Genomic DNA, 21,549 nt, shown 5'->3' on the forward strand with positions numbered 1-21,549 from the left:
TAATCGTGGTAATGAACCATACCATCAAGATGCTATGATTAAATAAATAATAAAAATATATTTATTTATGGAAAACTTCGTATGTATGTGCAAGTAAATAGAATAGTGTACCCATTGCTCAATTTCAACAATTGTCCACCCATTGCTAATGTTGTTTCATCTAATACCTACTTCCTCTTTCTGTATTATTGGGAGAAAATAAATGTACTGGTTATTTTGTTGCTATTTGTAATATATTTCTTCAGTGTTTCATACACTTATGTAATTTTATTACATTTTAATCGACATCTTACGTTCTTAAGTTCTTCTACCATTTATTTATAAGGAAAAAGAAAATCTCTTCAGGCTTAAGTTTCTTGTATCTCCCTTAATTTTTTTCATATTACTAACTTGTGGTAATGGAATGTTTAAAGTTGAGAAAATGTTGAAGATATGACCTCTTTAGAATCATGTTCAAAAGAATTATTTGATCTGAAAGGGACTTCTGTTTTTTAATTGCTGTTTGCCCTTCCAATTTGTATCATAAATTTATTTTTTAATTTTGTGTCCCTTGTATCTAATAAAGTTCTATATTTTTCTGTAGTTTTTTTTCTTTCAATTTTAATATTAAATTATCGGATTTATTTTTTAATGATTATGATCTTTATTCATTGAAAAATATTTTCTTTTGGGGTGCCTGGGTGGTTAAGTTGGTTAAGCATCTGCCTTCAGCTCAGGTCATGATCTTGGGGGTCTTGTGATGGAGCCTGCATTGGGATCCTTGCTCAGCAGGGAGCCTGCTTCTCCCTCTCCCTCTGCCCCTTCCCCCCACTCATGCTTTCTCTCAAATAAATAAAATCTTAAATATATATATTTTTTCTTATATTTTAATACTGATGCCAAATTCACTTTTTCTATTATTTTATAAATCTTCAAATTAGTTACTGATTATTCTTGCTTATTAAGAGTAATATTTTAAGAGTAATATTAAGAGTAATATTTTCATATCCACACAAAGGAAAGAATTAGTAGGAACTCAAAAAAAATACTTTTTTCTCATTTATTCAGTTAATTAAAATTAGCTCGTCTAGTAGCTGTTTAATTTGATGTATAATAATGTACATATTTTAATTAAAAATAATAGTGATTCTTTTTATGTACTGAAGGTTAGGAAAGAGAAGGCTTTTTTTTTTTTTAGTATGGTCTAGTTCTAGAAATGCTCTGACTCCCAGTTTTTAGGAGTTCAAGTTAAGAAACCATTAGGAGATTTTTGTGTGGCTGTTCAGTAGAGTACTTTGAAGTAATCTAGTCACATTTTAATACTTAAATGTATTCATTTTTATCTTAGTAGTCACCAGTCTAATCTGGATGGCTCCTGCTCTGTACCACTCATTCTTCTCGTACTTTCCTGTGCTCTTCTCCACGGGAAGTATGAAATAGCAATACTTAAATATGGAGTCCCTCTGATCTTTGCCCATTTGCTGATTGATTTTTCTTTTTTTGCTGACCTAGTCTTCTACTTTCACTGAGACTAAGTATGCATATTAAAGAATTTCTGCGGTCAATAAATGAGCCTTATTTTCTTTTGCATATTCATCTTAAGAAACTATACTTGAAACTAGTAAAGCAATAAAGAATCAAGCTCTTAGTTTCAAATTGCTGTAGATGGACATTTTATAGAAATCTGCAAATACTTTTAAAAGCCTTTTACATTTATATTGCCCAGTGCTGATAGTTTTCGAGTGGTTGAATCACAGACTCACATTTCACCACCAGCTGTCATTCAACTTCCATTTAAATATTTCTGTGTAAGATAAAACTACAGTACAACCATCTTAATTAATACCTGTTCATTTAGGGTTCTTTTTTTTTTTTTTTTAAGATTTTATTTATTTATTTGACAGACAGAGATCACAAGCAGAGAGGAAGGCAGAGAGAAAGAGAGGAGGAAGCAGGCTACCTGCGGAGCAGAGAGCCCGATGCGGGGCTCGATCCCAGGATCCTGGGACCACGACCCGAGCCGAAGGCAGAGGCTTTAACCCACTGAGCCACCCAGGCGCCCCTCATTTAGGGTTCTTGTAGATTTAATTTCTGCAGTGGTGTGAACATCCTTGCTTAGCAGTTACTCCTCATGTCATCTGATAGATCAGATAATGATACCTTTAGACAACCTAACTGTAGATGCAGGGACAGCTCACTGCAAAATCTTTTTTAGGCATTGAAAAATTTGTTACCCTTTAAAAAAACACATTTAAAATGTTTAAAAATAGTTGACTGGAGATTCTAGTTCTGGGTTTTTTGGGTGTAGATATTTGTTTTATGGATTAAGTTAGCCATTTAAAATGATATGTGTGCTTAATAGTATGTCATTTTAAATTACCCTTCTGGTCACTTCTATTTTAAGACATTTTAAAAATTAACAAATGTAAAAATAAGCCCCCAGCTTTTAAATCATTTTTACCAATAACTTATTAAATTACTTGTTTTAATCCTATCTTTTTTCTGTCATCACTTCTGTTTTCTTTACCCTAATCAGTACAAGCTTTCTAAATTGATTTACCCTCCTGGACAAGTTCTTTTAACACCTCCTTGTACTTCTGCCTTAGGAATTTCTCAGATATCAAAAGTAGTATATTTAAAGTAATCAGGGTAGTTCCTTTCCTTACCGTTATTAGAGTAGAGCGTCGTGTTCTTTGTAAATCCCTGCTAGGTATGATTGTGCATGTATTGAAAGATTTTTTCAACTGGAGAATGAAACTTTGTCATTAACCAGTTTAAGGTTTCATATATTCAAGCAACCATACACCTTTGCATTAGGAATAAAAATAGCTACCTTTATAAATGGCATAACATAGGGTCAGGTGAAAATATAACAGGGAGCCGTACTATAGGACTGCAACTTAATTCTGGTGTTTGTAGAATGTGCTAAAGTTAGAGAGGTGAGCAGTTCTCTTGTAAAATATGATAGTATACTAGGACCTCCTGCCTACTGGCCAGTATCACTTGGTACTTTTCTTAAGGGTACACATTTCATTTAGAATCAGCAAAGTTTTCCATCATTAAGTTTTACTCAAACATACAATCTTGGCTTATTGAGAATTCTCATTTTGCTCTAAGAGAGCATTTTTATCTGCTGAAGTGATAATTTATCAACATATGTATTAATTACAGTGTGATCTTTCATGTATAACAAATTTAAAAAACAGATATCTTTTCTTTTCAAAAATACATTTATATTTGATTTTATTGATTTTCGTCTGCCTTTCTTCTCACCATCTGTCCACAGCTACAGTATATGCCATTACATCTGTCACAGCTAGTGGAGAACACAGATGAGTTAAAGGAACTCACAAAGTAGAAGGGAACAGAGATGACTAGAAAAGTAGTGACAGTAAATAGAAGCCACCAGTTGCCTAGAGGAAGGTTATGGAGTTTTTCAGAGAAGTTATCATTTGAGTTTGAAGATGGTAGGTGAGAAGGGGTGGGAGTTTAACCTTGCAGCAAGAGAGGAATGATGAAGGAAAAGAGCACATACCTTTAAAAACGTGTATTTTTTTTTTCAATCCACTGGAGAACTATGCCATAAAATAGACAAATACCATATGATTTCAGTCATATGTAAAATTTAAGAAACGAAACAGATGAACATAGAGGGGAGAAAAGAGAGAGGCAAACCATAAAACAGATTCTTAACTATACAAAACAAACTGAGGGTTGTTGGAGGGGAGGTGGGTACGCGGTTGGGTTAAATACATGTTGGCTATTAAAGAGGGAATGTGGGGATGCCTGGGTGGCTCAGTTGGTTAAGCCACTGCCTTCAGCTCAGGTCATGATCCTGGAGTTCTGGGATCGAGTCCCACATCAGGCTCCCAGCTCCTTGGGGAGTCTGCTTCTCCCTTCTCATGCTCTCTCTCCCTCTCTCAAATAAATAAATAAAATCTTTAAAGAGGGAATGTGTTGTGATGAGCACCGGGTTTCATACGTAAGTGATAAATCACTAAATCCTACACCTGAAACTAATATTACACTGTATGTTAACTAACTGGAATTTAAATGAAAACTTGGGGGAGTGGGGAAAGAGGTTAAATGAACTAAGTTCAAGAGAAAGATACCCCTTCCTAGACAAGAAGAGACTTAGTGGCTCCTTGTATCCATGGGAGCATTAACTGAAACAGGAGGCATAGGTGCTCTCTGTTGTGGATAAGGGATCTTTTACAGACCTAGAAGAAACCAGCTGAATTTTATCAGCCACATATGAACCGACATGACAGATGGGAGGATGGGATCCTCAAATACAGCTGGTTCACCCTGGATGCCAAATCTCATCAGGACTTTCGCTGAGTAGGCAGTGATAAAGAAAATGGGGACTGAGATCGACAAAGATCTTAAAGTCTCGCAGTGCTTAGATCCCAGAGCCTTGCTGGAGGAGAAGACCTAATTCCATCCTTAACGACATTTGAAACTGGAAGTGAACTGGAGCTAAATAAAGGGACAGCTCAGCTTCAACCCAGATACATTCCTAATTATATTGAAGAGATCCTCTCGTCACTCTAGCTGCTTGACAGAGGAAATGAAGTGCCTTCTCTGGGGGAAAATATTATCTACTTCAGCATTTATTTTTGTATGCAATATCTGGCAAAAACAAAAATATTGAGAAACAAAGAAAATGGGATCTATAATCAAGAGAAAAAATAGTTAATATAAGCAAACACAAACATGACCTAGATGTATGAATTAGCAGATAAGAACTTAAAACAACTGTGTTAAGGAGTTTAGAGGAAAAGATGGTCAAAGTTGGTAAAAAGGTAGAGAATTTCAGCAGAGAAATGGAACTCTAAAAAAGAACCAAGTGAAATTTCTAGAACTGAAAGTAAAAGTTAATACCTTTTCTATAGCCAACAGTGAGCCACTGAAACTTTTTAGGTAGAGGATGAATATCATGTTACTTATAAAATTAACCAGTAGAACATTATAATACCATAAATTATATCTTATTATAAGACATGTCATCTTGAACTAAGTTTTGAAGGAAGGAAAAGGACTTTACATAGATTTGAGAGAGATTTTTAGGATAGAATACATAGGCCTAGAAGACTTATGTAGTAAGAGGTAGAGGGAAGAATCAGTTAAAGCTAGAGTATATGTCTTGGAAACTGTTGGATGTCCATGTTACATGAGAAAGAGAATAGGTATAAGTATCAGACTCAAGGAGGAAAATAATGAGTTCAGTTCTGGGTGTGGTTGGTTTGAGGTAGCTTTGGGACATCCACGTGATGATATTGAATAAGGTTTTATTATGTAACTTGAATACTGTAGGTCTCAGATAATATATCTTAGTCAATTCTAAGATGCATGTTTTGTCAAATTTTGACATCTCTGAAAATAAGCTGTGGCTTATAATTAATGGCCTCCCCAGATTTGGACAAGAAGTTTTGTGTATTAATTGGTAATTCATGTGTTGATTGCAGGAATAAACAACAGTTTCAGAAATGTTTTCTTGTAAAAACAACAAATGCTTTATGAGACCTAGAAAAGAGAATAGACACGAGTTCTAGAAGGGGTTAAATACTGGTGTATATGGATTTGAAGGTTCTGAAGTTCTTTTCACATCTAGATGTGCTTTTCTCTTATCTGCCAACAGGTACAACTGTAACTGCTTTAAGATTGTTTAAGAATCTCCCTGTAAGAAAGCAGTTCTACTCAACTGCTAAAAAATGTAAAGATGAAATTAAAAAGGTCCAGGATCTCCTCATAAGCTATGGTTTACTTAAGCCTGACTTAAGAATTGTTTTTATACATAACAAGGTAAGCCTTATTATGCTTTTTAAAAAGATTTTATTTATTTATTTGTCAGCGAGAGAAAGAGAGACTGAGCAAGCAGGGGGAGTGGCAGGCAGAGGGAGAAGCAGGTCCCCGCTGAGCAAGGAGCCCAATGTGGGATTTGATCCCAGGACTCTGGGATCATGACCTGAGCCGAAGGTAGATACTTAACTGACTGAGCCACCCAGGTGTCCCCATTATTATGCTTCTGTAAGATTTTTTGGTATGTGATATTATTATAAATGGACAGTGTATTTTATCTAAATCATATGTGTAAAGTCTTCTTGCAAAAAATTTGTCCACATTTCTTTAGTTTTATCTTTATAAAGAGCATCTTTACTTTCTTATCTGATATCTAAATGAAATCTGATTGAACCTTTTATTTCGTAATTACTGAAATCAGTGATTCTGCCAGGAGACATCCAAGAAGTGTTTTGTTTGTTTGTTTGTTTGTTTAAGATTTTATGTATTTACTTGAGAGACAGAGAGAGAGCGTGAGAGCAGGGAGGGTCAGAGGGAGAAGCAGACTCAGTGCTGAGCAGGGAGCCCGATGTGGGACTTGATCCCGGGACTCTAGGACCATGACCTGAGCTGAAGGCAGTTGTCCAACCGAGCCACCCAGGAAACCCCCAAGAAATGTTTGTGTGCTTCCTAAATATAAAGATGAGGAAGACATGTTTTCCTTTAAGGAGTTCAAAATTCAGTGATATTTTTCACCTTCTGTTACAGTTTTTTCTTTGGAGGAGATTTTTTTGTTTTGGGGTTTTTTTTTTTTGTTTTTTTAAGGAAGCTCTACCTCATTTCCATTTTTCAAAGCAAGGCTGACTAAGAAACTCTTCTTGCTTGATGAATCTTGGTGGGAAGAAAAGTTTATGTATTTTGTGATTATTTTGTTTTTCATAAAGTTCCACATGTGCACTTGAAATAGTTAATGGAAGGAGAGCAGCACCACACAGCAGAATTATGGAAACCTCATGGGGAGTTGAGAGTTAACATTTATTGAGGGCCTGTGCAATGCTACATCATATCCTAAGTCTATTAAACTCCTATAATCCATGGCAACAACTAAGTGAGGTAGACATATTAACTTACGTTGTCCTCTAAACTGAACTCAGAGAGGTTAAAAACTTTATATTGCACAGCTATCAAATTGTTGAGATGGGATTTGAAACTTAACATGACTAAAGAGTGCAGGCTCATTACACCCTACTGTCTTGTTTTCCCATTTTAACACTATATTACATTTATATAATTCTGTTCCAGGTTTCAGAACACTCATAATAACTTTGTAAGTTAGACAGCATTATCTCTTATTTGTACGAGGAACCTGACACTCAGAATAATCAAAGAAATTGTTCTATATTTTAATAGCAATTAATAGTACTGAGGTCAGAACCCTTTTTCATCCAGTTTTCTTTCTATTCTGTGTTTACTTGTTATTAAGATGATTCCGTATTAAACCAAGCTGTGATAGAATATTTATGATCAAAATCTCTGATCATCCTAAAAAAAACAAAAAAGAAAGAAGAACATTAAGATTAGTCAGCCACCTGTTCCTGGTGCCATAGAGCTCAACCACATGATACCTTGAGATCTCTTCCAGTTCTACTGTGCTGTGATTCCTCAGGATGTTGATAGATGGAGGCTCATCCTGCTAGTATAAATAACCCCATGACCTCTTGATCCAAAGGACAGTTAGCAATTAAAAGTTAAATGTACCCAAGTTAAAAAAAGATCAAGGACAGAAGAATCAGGAAGGGAAAACATATGGAAAAGGATAAAATATGATGATAGGAACCACATATTTTTAAAAGAAAAGCCATTATAAATAGGAAAGTTTTGAGTATGAGAAAATAATACTAGATTAAACCAAGATTTCTGCTTCATGTAATGGAAGTGAGTACTTAAAAGTCAAGTGCATATTTTCTAAGTTTTGAATAAGTTTAAAATAATTTTCCCAACCACTCTGAGATCATCATTGCATGCATTATCTTTTGAGAATGGAAAGTATTTTACGAAATGCTGCATTTTACTATTTTTGGAGGACAGCGCGTCTGAACTGATAATGAACAAACACGAGTCCCTTGATATCCTTCAGTAATTTCAGATGCAATTCAAATCCTGAAGAGTATGCTGAGAAAATCATACAGTAAAAATAATGTAAGATTATAAAAAGTCTTAATGTAGAATTGTTAGCTGTTATTACACAAGGAAATCAAGGACTGAATTAGAATAAGCTACCTGTCTTCAAGCTTTTTTCTTTTAGTACTAGTTATTGTTCCACTTTTGTTTCTTAATAGTACTGTTCTACCTCAGATGTTGAAATATATTGTTAAACCTCCCAGAATAGCAGTGGCACATGTCCTAAATCTCTTTGAACATCGAGTCCTGCTCTGCTCTTAGCCTTTTTCTTTTAAACATGTTTATCATTCTTTATGTGCTTTTCTGAAAAATGTTTGCTTTTGCTTAGTATTTACACACGACGATATTGACATCTTCTTTTGAAGTCTTTTTCTTCTTTAGAAACAAACAATCATGTTGCACATAATATGAAAAGTACTATTGCTATTTTGACATCTTGGATTAGATAGTGTTCCTTCTTTTTATGAAGGTTTAACCTGCCAAGACATTCTTTGAATACTGATAATGTTGATGTCCTTGCCAGTGTCGTTGCGTCAGAAAGAGGTATTTTTCTTCTTTCATCACCATGTTCCTTGAAAGCGTATTGAATAATGAGACAGCTAAAGGGGAATAATTTACAAGTGGATTCAGCGACTTCATTTAAAGTAGATATTATTTGGAGAAATTGCTAGAGCCATTCCTTAAAAAGCGCTATAGTATTCAGCTTTTGTTGTAATAACTTAATTCCTCTGAGGTCCTGCTGTGTATATTTTCATTTATAAAGTAGCTATTTCCTAGAATTAAAAGTTTTTCTCAGTGTGATAATGTCTGAAACTAGTATTTTAACTCTTTCATATGTGCATAAATAATTTTGTAGACAGCTAATTGAGAACATTGTGTAAACGGTGATTTCAAATAAGGGGTACTTTCATACTGCATGCTTGTCGATTTTTGTGAATATTTTCTTCTGCCTAAAATACTATTCATGGTTTTAAAAATTGTTTTGAATCGAATTTTGTCTTGATAATTAGAAGCCCACTGTATTAAAAAAGCTGAATTGGCTTATCACTGATGCAGGGTTTTTACTGTAATTTAAGGAGTGACTTCCCACCTACCTACCCCACCTCCATGTCACATGAGTGTTAAGGCTTATTGGGATCAGTTTGTTTATTTTTGAGGTCTGGAAGAATGATGACACAGCTTCGAAAAGTTGAATATCTCTGGCATCAGTCACTCTAGGAAGGAGCAGGACCTTAGAGAACAGAAATCCACCAAAGTGGCCTTGGAAATTTGGTAGTGAGTGTAGTGGTTGTCTCTTGACATACAGTTCTCTGGGTCTCTAGGAGGGAGAGAGACTCTTGTGGTGGTGGCTGAAGACTGGGGAGGAAGCAGGTGTCAAGAATAATAAAAAAATGGGACATGTTTATTAGATTATAAACTGAAGATAAAAAAAGTTGTAGCCTGTAATTCTCTGTTCATTTTATTCTTTTTTTTTTTTAAAGATTTTATTTATTTATTTGACAGAGAGAAATCACAAGTAGGCAGAGAGGCAGGCAGAGAGAGAGGAGGAAGCAGGCTCCCTGCTGAGCAGAAAGCCCGATGTGGGGCTCGAACCCAGGACCTGGGATCATGACCTGAGCCGAAGGCAGCGGCTTAACCCACTGAGCCACCTAGGCGCCCCTCATTTTATTCTTTTTTGCATCTTTTAGCCTTTTCCTCAAATATTGTTAAATGTCTTAGTTTTGTTTCAGCTGTGCCATATGAGGAATCAAGAAAAAGACCACAGTTGGACCAATGTGAAAGGGTTAACCCCCTCCCACGTCCTAAGCAAGGTTATGGAAGCAGTATAGTCAACAAGAGATTCCAGTTCAGGAGTGTGGTTCAAATGTCCTTTTCTTATGAAGAAATTATTCTTTCAGTTCCAACTTTGAAAGTTTGGGTGGATTTTGTTTTTTGTTTTGTTTTGTTTTGTTTTGTTTTAATGAACAAAGGTAGCAGTCCATTCAAATATGGTAGGTTAGCTTGAAGCTGATTACCAATCTTGATTGGCTGGTTGGTTGGGATTTTTGTTTTTGTTTTGTTTTGTGTTTGCTACTTGCAAATTAATGATAACTAAATTTTTAAAATGGTTCTCATGTTTTCTTCTTTCTTATATTCATTTCTTTTACTTTTCACCTAATTTCTGTGAACTATTGTATTGAAAAGATGATAGTCATATAGAAGACACATTTTACTATAGTTTGTTTCTGATTTTGATGTTTATCCATACTATTGAAGGCATCTCTGAATTCTTCCCCATCCCCAGCAAGATGACATAGTTATTCTTCATCTTCTTCTGTAACATTATTTGTGTATCTCTATTATGACATTTTTGCTTTGTTGGCAGTGATTTGCATCCTGTTTCCCCTTCTCAGTAAACTCTTGTGGGAATGAGAGCTGTATCTTACTCATATTTCCCTTAATACTTAGTGCATAGCTCAGAGTAATATGCTAAATGAAGTAGATGGTGCTAAACTCAAAAATCACATAAATTTATAAAGCTCCAGTTTCAAACACTCTGGCCTCTTTCAGACCTTCCTCATATTATATGAAATGAATCCTTTTTTGAAGATTCATCCTTTTGGATTCTCCAATGACGTCTTACATTTTTACAGAGTATATTTTCACTCGTATTGTTGTGTACTATTCTAGTCTGTTTCTTTTTCTGGCAGGTAAGTCAATGACACATCTTCATTAGAACTAGTCAGGAAATATATAAAGACTGCGTGGATGGGGCAGTGGGAGAAACAGTTGACAGGGACATAGTCTTTAAGAGCCTTCAATTTAATATGTTTTCTTTCCATTAACGTAGTTAAATGGAACTATGTATATAATTATTCCTTTACAGATCCTCTAATCACATGTATCTTATGTATTTACTATTTATTGTAATATATTTCTCTACTTTAACACAGTAGATTTCTGATCAGTAATATCCAGAGAATTCTGCACAAATCCAGCTTTTCTGAGTCTAGGCCTGTAAAAGTTGATTGCTAAGGCCCTTTTCAACTCTAAAATCCTTTGTTTGTTTGTTTTTTTAGGTTTTATTTTTTAAATAATCTGTACAGGCAATGTGGGGCTCAAACTTACAAACCTGAGATGAGGAATTGCATGCTCTACCAACTGAGCCACCCAGGTGCCCCTAAAACCCTGATTTTTAAGGTCTACAACATGTATCTTGAGTACTTCCATTTCTTTCTGACAAAATTGGAGATTCACATTTCCATTACCAAAAGTTCTAAAGAGGTGATTCACATATCAAATCACAAAATAATAAGAGTTTATATCTCTTTGATTCCTAGATCTTTACATCTGGAAAAGACCACTGAAAATCTTTTTTTGTTCTGTCACAAACCTTTTAGCGAGTATTTTTTATTCTAATCCCTTTCCATTTTATCTTCATGTGTTCCCAAGAGTTTTTGTGCACTGCCCAATAACTTAAATGTTTAATGTAGCATAAAATGAGCTAAAGTTCAGATCTCTTGGAGTTTATTGTAACATTCATTCGCTGTTGCTATAGCTTTTCCACAGCTACTGGATACAGAGCTTTGAGTAGGTGCCATGGAATAGTTATGTGATGGCCTCTGGAATAATTATGTTATAGGAGCTTACAGTATAAGTGAGGAAGATGTGAAAGTGTATGAACATTTAACAGATGAAAAGAATAATGAAAACTTGCTGATTATTGAATGACACTGATAAATACTATGAAAAGTAAGAGAAGGGAAAGATTATGTCAGGCTTGAATAATCAAGGAAGACTTCATGGTGGATGTGGGGGTTTTTTGTTTGTTTGGTTGGTTTTTAATTTCATTTTTTTTTCAGTGTTCCAAGATTCATTGTTTATGTACCACACCCCGTGCTCCATGCAATACGTGTCCTTTATCATACCCACCACCAGGGTTACCCCTTCCCGACACCCCTCCCCTCCAAAACCCTTAGTTTATTTCTCAGAGTCCATAGTCTCTCATGGTTCATCTCCCCCTCCGATTTCCCCCAACTCACTTCTCTTCTCCATTTCCCAGTGTCCTCCATGTTATTCCTTATGCTCCACAAGTAAGTGAAACCATATGATAATTGACTCTCTCTGCTTTTTTTTTTTTAAGATTTTTATTTATTTATTTGACAGAGAGAGATCACAAGTAGACGGAGAGGCAGACAGAGAGAGAGAGTGAGGGAAGCAGGCACCCTGCTGAGCAGGGAGCCCGATGCGGGACTCGATCCCAGGACCCTGAGATCATGACCCGAGCCGAAGGCAGCGGCTTAATCCACTGAGCCACCCAGGTGCCCCCAAAAGTTGGGTTTCATCCTTTCTGATGGAGGCATAATACTCCATTCCATATATGGACCACATCTTCTTTATCCATTCTTCCATTGAAGGGCATCTTGGTTCTTTCTACAGTTTGGCGACTGTGGCCATTGTTGCTATAAACATTGGGGTACAGATGGCCCTTCTTTTCAGTACATCTGTATCTTTGGGGTGAATACCCAGTAGTGCAATTGCAGGGTCATATGGTAGCTCTATTTTTAATTTTTAAAGGAATCTCCACACTGTTTTCCAAAGTGGCTGCACCAACTTGCATTCCCACCAACAGTGTAAGAGGGTTCCCCTTTCTCCACATCCCCTCCAACACATGTTGTTTCCTGTCTTGGTAATTTTGGCCATTCTAACTGGTGTAAGGTAAGGTGGTATCTCAGTGTGGTTTTGATTTGAATCTCCCTGATGGCTAATGATGATGAACATTTTTTCATGTCTCTGTTAGCCATTTGTATGTTTTCTTTAGAAAAGTGTCTGTTCATGGCTTCTGCCCATTTTTTGATGTGATTATCTGTTTTGTGGGTGTTGAGTTTGAGGAGTTCTTTATAGATCTTGGATATAAGCTCTTTGTCCGTAGTGTCATTTGTGAGTATCTTCTTCCATTCCGTGGGTTGCCTCTTTGTTTTGTTGACCGTTTCCTTTACTGTGCAGAAGCTTTTGATCTTGATGAAGTCCCAAAAGTTCATTTTCACTTTTGTTTCCTTTGCCTTTGGAGACATTCTTGAAAGAAGTTGCTGTGGCTGATGTCAAAGAGGTTAGTGCCTATGTTCTCCTCTAGGATTTTGATAGATTCCTGCCTCATGTTGAGGTCTTTGTTCCATTTCGAGTTTATCTTTGTATATTATGTAAGAGAATGGTAGAGTTTCATTCTTCCACACATAGCTGTCCAGTTTTCCCAGCACCATTTATTGAAAAGACTATCTTTATTCCACTGTATATTTTTTCCTGCTTTGTCAAAGATTATTTGACCATAGAGTTGTGGGTCCATATCTGGGCTCTCTGCTCTGTTCCACTGGTCTTTGTATATGGTGGACGTGTTTTGATCTGTATCTTTGTGTGGATGTTCAACAAATGTCTTGGCTGGGGTAGATCAGTGTGTGGAGATAGGTTTGACCCCCTAAACAAAAGTTCTCTCTTGCTCTGAACAGATAAAATGTCTCTTTGTTCAAAGAATATTCCTAAGGCCTAAGAGCTTCATGAAAATAAGCTTAAATCCTCTTTATAGTTGGGATTCAGTTCTGTACTATAAGCAGGTGGTAAGACAAGAGCAGATCGGCAAAATCTCTGAAAAAATTCCCATGAGTGAGGGAAGGTATCTAATACACAAAAAGGAAAACTTCTTCTTAGGTTTTTATTGATAGGAGACAGGTGAGAGCCTAGAGCAATAGGGTGTAGATGTCCACTGGTAGTTACCGTTAGGGCATCTTCACTTGTGAGAACAAAATCATCCCTCTCTCCTCCATGCTTTTGTCTGCAGGTATCAGATGGGATTCCCAGAACTCTCAATCCTGGCAAGACCTCTCTACCCTTGCCCTTAAAAGTCAGGCTTGCAACTACAAAGTGCTTTGGGACTACCAGTCCTAATCTCATGTTTTTATTTTCATTTATGTCAGTTAACCCAGAACGCCTGAGTCTCTCAATTCAACCCTTATTACTCTGGACTGTTTAAGATTTTATTGTGTATTTGATTGAGAGAGACCGAGAGATGAGTGGAGGTGGGGGCGCAGAGGCCCAGGCAGAAGCAGACTCCCGCTGAGCAGGGAGGCTAACGTGAGGCTCGACTGCAGAACTCTGGAATGAGAACCAGAGTGAGCTGAAGGCAGATGCTTAATCAGCTGAGCCACCCAGAGCCCTGGTATGTATGTATGTCCATACCTGGTATGTATGTATACATACATACCATTGCTTTCTCTCTCTTTCTCACATCTCCATGTCTTGAAATGCCCCATTTCATGATTAGTCATGAGTAAAATCCCTGAGTTCTTAGCCTTTTCTTTGATGTTCTTGCTCTGAAATCTGGCTTTTCCTGAGAACACTGTATCTTCTGCAGCCCTTTCAAATGGTGACTGATTTCTCTCATCTGTTCCTCACCTCGTTATACCTCATGGCAACTTCCAGACCATTCCTTTTCTTCTTCAGCCCAAAATCTCATTCAGATTTGAATTTCAGGTCTTTAAATTCCTCAATCATTATCACTCTGGTGATTTCAGTATCCACATAGTCCTCCCTAGCTTCTCAAATCCTTTACCTTTTCTCCAGTGATTTTTTTTTCCTCCACCTTACCTCAGCCATAAATTCCAGTGACTGACTCTACTATAGACATTATCATTGCCCAAAACTTCACGTTCTCCATAATTTCAGTGTTAAGTGTTTCACTGTCTCACCATCACCCTCTGTCTCTCCAGCTTACTCCCTCCAGAAGTCTTCAGAGTCTGCTGGACCTGTGATCCATTGATCCTACTATCTTTTAGCTGTTTCTTGCCTTTGATGTTTTCAGTTCTCTTCTTAAATTATAAGGTCAATAATTACCATTGCTTTTCTCTCCTTGAACTGTACTTGCTTGACTAACTGAATCCTGGTTAAAGCCATCTTCTTGTCTTCTTGGTGCCTGAACCAAGCTGAATGTGCTGGAAGAAAACACACTCATCCTAAGTAGTACCACTTTAAATTCATTGCTGCTTGGTAGTTACACTGTGTTTCTCTCGGGCATTTTCTCTTCTGGTCTTCTATATCAGTGCTTTAGACAGACTAGTGTGCGTGCAGATCACTTGGGATCTTGGTAGAATGCAGATTTTTATCAGTAGGTTAGGGAGAACCTGAGCTTCTGCATCCAAGTCTCCAGTTGATGTGGTTGCTGCTGGATTGTGAAGCGCGCATTGAATGGCGAGGCCCCCAATGGCTCTTTCATCTTTTCTCTCCTCAGACAGCCAACACCTTCTCTGTTTTCACTGTCATCTGATCTGCATCCTATTTTAGTGAGAAAATTGGAGCAATAAAAAGAGAACTTCTACAAAGCACCCACCTATCTGCAGTTGAGCTCATAGATTCTGCCTTCCCTTCATCACTGTGAATGTGCTACTCCCCATGTTCCCAGGAAAAGCCAGTCCCTTCACTTGGGCAAAGTTCCTGAAATAGTTGTCTTTATTCATTGTCTCAGTTACTGTCCTCCCATTCTCTCTTGAACCCACTTTCTCTCAGGCTTCCTCTATCACTCCCAAAACTGTTCTTGTCAGGGTTTCTATTGACCTCCAAATTGCTAAATCCAGTGATCACTTCTCACTCCTTATCTTACTAATTAGCATTTGCCACAGAGTAAATTCTGTAGGTCTACCTTCAAAATATATGTAAAAAAAATATGTAGAATCTAACTAGATTGCACTGTCTGTGACTACCACCATGTTCCAAGCTGCCATCAGCTCTCGCTTGGTTTTTTTGTAATAGCATCCTAATTGGATCTCCCCATTTCCTTCCTTGCTGTCTTCATTCTGTTTCCAGCCCAACAGCTTGAGTGACCCTGTAAAAATGTAAGTCAGATCATACAACTCCTCTTTAATGAGTTTCCATTTCAGTAATGTCAAAGCCTTTATAAATGGCCTGTGAATTCTATATTGGGGTCAGAGAACATTCTTTATGAAAAAAAAAAGCCATATAATATTTGGGGGTTTGTGGGCTATACAGTCTTTTACAAATATTCAGCTCTGCTGAAGTAGCATGAAAACGACTGTAGGCAGTAAAACTGAAAAAAAAAAAAAAATGTAAAGGCAATTCAGCCCTTGCGCTGTAGTTTGCTTATCCCTATTGTAGATGATCAGACCCATCATCGTATCTAATCTCCTTTCTTTCTTTCACTCACTTTGCTTCAGCTGAACTAGCCTCCTTGTTTTTCCTTGACCTTGCCAGTCATACTTTCAACCCAGGACCTTTGTATTTATAGTTTCTTAGCCTAGAACACTTTTCTGTGTATGTGGTGCAGTCTCATCTTTTAAAACGTCTCAGGCTTTCTTTAGCCACCCTAAAATTGCAACCATTTCCCTTACCCCACACACATTTTCCTGCTCTAGTTTTCTTCTTAAAGCTCATGACCATCTAATATGTTATATATTATAATACTTATCTTGATTCACTGCCTTTCTGTTCTCTAGAATATTAATTTCCATGAGGGTAAAGGTGTTTTACTATTGTTTCACTGCTGTCTTCCTAGAGCCTGCAGTAGTCTTTTGTACAGGTGCTCAAAAAACATGTGGTGTATGAATGTAATTAAGGGTTCCGAGCATGGAGGACAGGAGGGCTCCATCACATGTGCGGCCCTAGTGCCTTCCAGCTTGCGAACATAGGTATTTAAGCACTTAAGATATTGGCAGATATGGTCACCAAGGGTTAAAGACAGCGACTGGAATAGACAAGTGGCATAATAACAAATACCAGCTCTTAGTCCTGAGACACTTCCTTTTCCTTCTGGATACTTCTGGAAGGTCTCCAAAGGGGGGAGAGCTGACTTTGGTCACTAGGCAAAGGTAAGTGTTATTGATTCAGTGGAGTAGACTCAGAACCTGGAAAAGTGATCTCATCTAGGACAACCCCCCCTCTCCAGGGTAGGTGAGTCATAGGGGTATTCTGTTACAGTATTTGCTAATATATTATAGAATTTGTTAATGTGGATAAAAGGATCATGGTCATTCTAGGTAGAGAAATAGTGTGAACATAAAAGGTATAGGCAGGTAAGTGCAGAGCACATTTAGAGGCAATTAAGTTGATTTAAGTGAGTCAGGTATTTTGTATAAAGGAGTAGAGGAAGAGAGAGAAAGTTTGAGGCTAGATTATAAAGGGTCTTGTTGCTAAGCTGAATCTTTTTTGCTTTTTTTTTTTAATAGAAGATCAGGAGTAGAGAACTGACTTGGTCAAGGTGTTAACTCTGGCAGTAGTGTGCAGGGAAGAATTATAGGAAGCTTTAAGCAATGAGTGTTACAGCTTTAAGCTGTAACAGAAATCCAGGCATTATGGGCCTGAATCAGGATAAATATATTGGACATAGGAAGCAAAGGGTGTCTGTGATAGCTATTATGAGGAAGAATCAATGAGACTGGTTGGCTGACTGCATATGGAAAATGAATAGAAAAGATTTGAGAATGTCTTATTTATTTAATTTATGTGCCTAGGAAAGTGGTAAGGCACACCACCCCTTTTTTATCCCTGGATGGATGCGTCTGACTTGCAGTTTTGTTTATTTTTTTAAAGATCTTATTTATTTATTTGACAGAGAGAGAGCACAAGCAGGGGGAAGGGCAGGCAGGCAGAGGGAAGGGGAGAAGCTGACTCTCCACTGAGCAGGGGGAGCCTGATGTAGGGCTCTGTTCCAGAAGCCTGGGATGGTCATGACCTAAGCCAAAGGTGGACACTTAACTGACTGAGCTACCCAGGCGCCCCCTGACTTTCATTTTTAATAAAATGTAGTTACCTTCATGTGTATTATTCTGACATAATTTTGATTTCACTCCAAAAAGCTAATATAGTCAAACAAAAAGGGAAGTTTTAAAGTGAAGTTATTGTTACCTCATCGTAGAGGTTTTGTTAACTAGTCAATTAAGAAAGAAAAGCTAATCATGTCTAGGCTGGATATTACTTGTTAGCCTTAAAACTTAATTGTTTGTTTTTTAAAAGCAGGCGCAAAATTGGAAAAATAATGTTATTATTGGGACGTCTATCTGAATAATATAGGATGCATGGAAAGAGGAATACCGTTGGGAAAATACCAGGGAGCTAGCTGATGGAGTGTTGGAAGGTCAGAATCTGAGGATTTGGTCTTTTTCTCTTTCTTTCTTTCTTTCTAACCATTATTTTGTTGAGAACACTTAACATGAGAGCTGCCTTAAAATTTTGAGTGTACAGGGGCGCCTGGGTGGCTCAGTGGGTTAAGCCACTGCCTTCGGCTCAGGTCATGATCTCAGGGTCCTGGGATCGAGCCCCGCATCGGGCTCTCTGCTCAGCAGGGAGCCTGCTTCCTCCTCTCTCTCTACCTCTCTACCTGCCTCTCTGCCTGCTTGTGATCTCTCTCTGTCAAATAAATAAATAAAATCTTTAAAAAAAAAATTTTGAGTGTACAGTGCAGTATTGTTGACTAGTGGTGCGATGTTACACAGCAGATCTCTAGAACTTCTTCATTGCGCTTAACTGAAATTTGATGCCCATTCATTAGTAACTCCCTATTTCCCCCTCCCCCATCTTCTTGATAACTACCACTCCAATTTTTGATTCTTCGAATTTAATGATTTTAAATACCTCCCAGAAATGAAATCATGGAGTATTTGTCTTCCGGTGACTGACTTATTTCACTTGGCGTAATATCCCTAAGACTCATCCATGTTGTCATATGTTGGAGAATTTCTTTTTAAGGCCGAATCATAGTCTGTCATATACTAGCATATACAACTGTATATACTAGTTTCTTTGACCATTGATCCATCAGTGGACATTTCGTTGTTCCCACGTCTTGGCTATTGTAAATAGTGCTGCAGTGAACGTGGGAGTGCTAATATTGGTATCTCTTTCAGAGCCTCCTTTCAGTTCCTTTGCATAAATATTCTGGCATGAGATGGATTGCTAGATTATATGGTAGCTCTATTTTTAATATTTAAGGTATCACCATACTGTTTCTGTAGTATTTGCATTCCAATTTCTCCACATCTTCCCTGATATTTGTCTTTTCTTTTTTTGATAATAGCCATCCTGACAAGTGCGAGCTGGTACTTCAGTGTGGTTTTGATATGCGTTTACCTGATGATTAGTGAAACTGAGCATTTTTTCACTTACCTGTTTGCCATTTGTATTTTCTTGTTTGGAGAAATGTCTATCAAGCTCTTAGCCCATTTTTTTATTTGTGTTACTAGTGTTTCTAATAGTAAGTTTTAGGAATGCCTGTATCTTTGAGATTAACCATCAGATGAATGCTTTGTACTTGTTTTCGGCCATCCCATGGGTTGCCTTTTCATTCTGTTGGTAGCGTCCTTAGCTGTACACAAGCATTTTAGTTTGTTGTAGTCCCTTTGTCTGTTTTTCTTTTGTTGCCTATGCTTTTGGTGTAATATTGCCAAGATCAGTGTCAGGAATATTTTGTCTTTCCTTTTAGGAGTTTTACAATTTTAGGTCTTATATTTAAATCTTTAATCCCTTTTTTTTATTTTTTTTAAATTTTTTATTTCTTTTCAGTGTAACAGTATTCATTGCTTTAATCCCTTTTAAATTGATGTCTGTGTATGATGTAAGATAAGGGTCCAATTTCATTCTTTTTTATATGGATATCATTTTCCCAGCGCTCTTAGTTGCAGACTCTCCTTTCCCCATTGTGTATTCTTGACACCATTGTCAGACATCAGCTGACCATGTATGCATGGATTTGTTTTTGAACTTTCTATTCTTTTCCATTGGCCTTTATATCTTTATGCCAGTACCATGCTGTTTTTGTTTACTGTGGCTTTGTAATGTATTTTGAAACTAGGAGGTGTGATGCCTCCAGTTTTGTTCTTTATCTCTGGATTGATTTGGCTTTTTGTAGTCCTTTGGGGGTCCATGAGTTTTAGAATTGTGTTTTTCTCTTTCTGTACAGAATGTCATTAGGGTGTTTGGTAGGAATTGCATTGAATTTGTAGATTGCTTTGGGTTATATGGGCATCTTAACAATATTAAATGTTCTGATCTATGAACACAGGTTACCTTCCCATTTGTCATCTTTGATTTCTTTCATCAGTGTTCCCTAGTTTTTAGTGTACAAGGCTTTCACCTCTTTAGTTAAATTTATTGCTAAGTATTTTATTGGGTTTTGGTGCTATTGTAAATGGGATTGTTTTTCGATTTTTTTTTTCCGATAGCTCATTGTTAGTGTATAGAAACATAACTATTTTTTTGTATCTTGATTTTGTATACTGCAACTTTACTGAATTTCTAAGTTCTAACAGTTTTTTGATGGGAGTCTTCAGGGTTTTCTGTATGAAGGATCAAGTCATCTACAAACAGGGACAGTTTTACTTCTTTCTTTCTGATTTGGATGCCTTTTATTTCTTTCTCTTGCCTAATTAAACTAGGACTTTCAGTTTTATGATGAATAGAAGTGGCAAGCAAGAATAGGCATCCATGTCTTGTTCTTGATCTTAAAAAAAGAGTTTTACAGTTTTTTTACCATTGAGTTTGATGGTTGCAGTGAGATAAAAGCCAAAAAGATGGCTTCTTATTATGTTATTTTCTTTCTATTCATAGTTTATTGAGTTTTTAACCATAAAAGGGGTTTAAGTTTCATCAGATGCTTTTCTGTACCCATGGAGACAATCATGTGATTTTTATCCTTTGTTTTGTTAATACAGTGTATCACATTAATTGAAATGCAAATGTTGAACCATCCTTGCACCCTAGAGATACATCCCTTTGGTTTATGATCTGTTTAATACATTGTTGCATTCAGTTTCTAGTGTTCTCTTGAGGATTTTTGTATCTAATATGCATCAGGGATTTGGCCATGTAGCTTTCTTTCCTCCCACTGTTCTTGTCTGGCTTTGGTATCAGGGTAATGCTGGCCTGATAAAATGAGTTTTGAAGTATTTCTTCTTCCCGTTTTTTGGATGAGTTTGGAAGGATCAGTGTTAATTCTTAAGTAAATGTTTGGTAGAATTCTCCAGTGAGCCATCTGGTCCAAGGCATTTTTTTGTTGAAGGGTTTTTGATTATTGATTCAATCTTTATACTAGTTGTAATTCTGCTCAGACTTTTTCTTTCTTCGTGATTGAGTTTTGGTAGGTTTTATGTTTCTAGGAATGGAGCCTTCAGTTATCCTGTTCTTTTGGCATATAATTGTTCATATAGTCTTTCATGATTCTTTTTATTTCTGTGGGATTAGCTGTAATATCACTTCATTTTTTATTTTATTTGGGTTTTTTTTTTCATTATTCTAGCTAAAGGTTTGTCAATTTTGTTTCTTTTGAAAAAACCAAGTCTTAAGGTTTTTTCCTGTTTTTGTTTTCTGTTTCATTTATCTTTGCTTTGCTCTAATCTTTATTTCCTTCCTTCTACTAACTTTAATCTTAATTTGTTGTTTTTCTAGCTCCTTAAGATATATAGTTAGTTTATTTGCTTAACATCTTTATTTTTTAATGTAGGCATTATTGCTATAGATAAACTGTCCTCCTTCTACTGCATCCCATAAGTTTTGGTATGCTGTGTTTTCATTTATCTCAAGGTATTTTCTAATATTCTTTTTGTTTCTTGATTCAGTAGTTGATCAAGAGTGTGT

The 21,549-nt window shown here is 36.7% G+C and overlaps 1 protein-coding gene across 15 annotated transcripts in view; it reads left to right on the top strand.

The window, feature by feature from the left end:
* The window catches only part of PMS1 (PMS1 homolog 1, mismatch repair system component), a 90,456-nt gene that overhangs the window by 29,350 nt on the left and 39,557 nt on the right, over nucleotides 1-21,549 (top strand). For 13 of the 15 annotated variants that reach the window (XM_047720555.1, XM_047720559.1, XM_047720561.1 and 10 more), the window contains one exon: nucleotides 5,621-5,784. In XM_047720555.1, coding sequence (XP_047576511.1) covers nucleotides 5,621-5,784 — 164 coding nt within the window. Of the gene's footprint in view, nucleotides 1-5,620; nucleotides 5,785-11,000; nucleotides 11,059-11,115; nucleotides 11,206-21,549 lie in introns of those variants that run through there. The other 2 variants (XM_047720570.1, XM_047720567.1) reach the window with 2 other exon arrangements.

This window comes from Lutra lutra, chromosome 3 (assembly GCF_902655055.1).
Source record: "Lutra lutra chromosome 3, mLutLut1.2, whole genome shotgun sequence".
Classification (NCBI taxonomy): domain Eukaryota; kingdom Metazoa; phylum Chordata; class Mammalia; order Carnivora; family Mustelidae; genus Lutra; species Lutra lutra.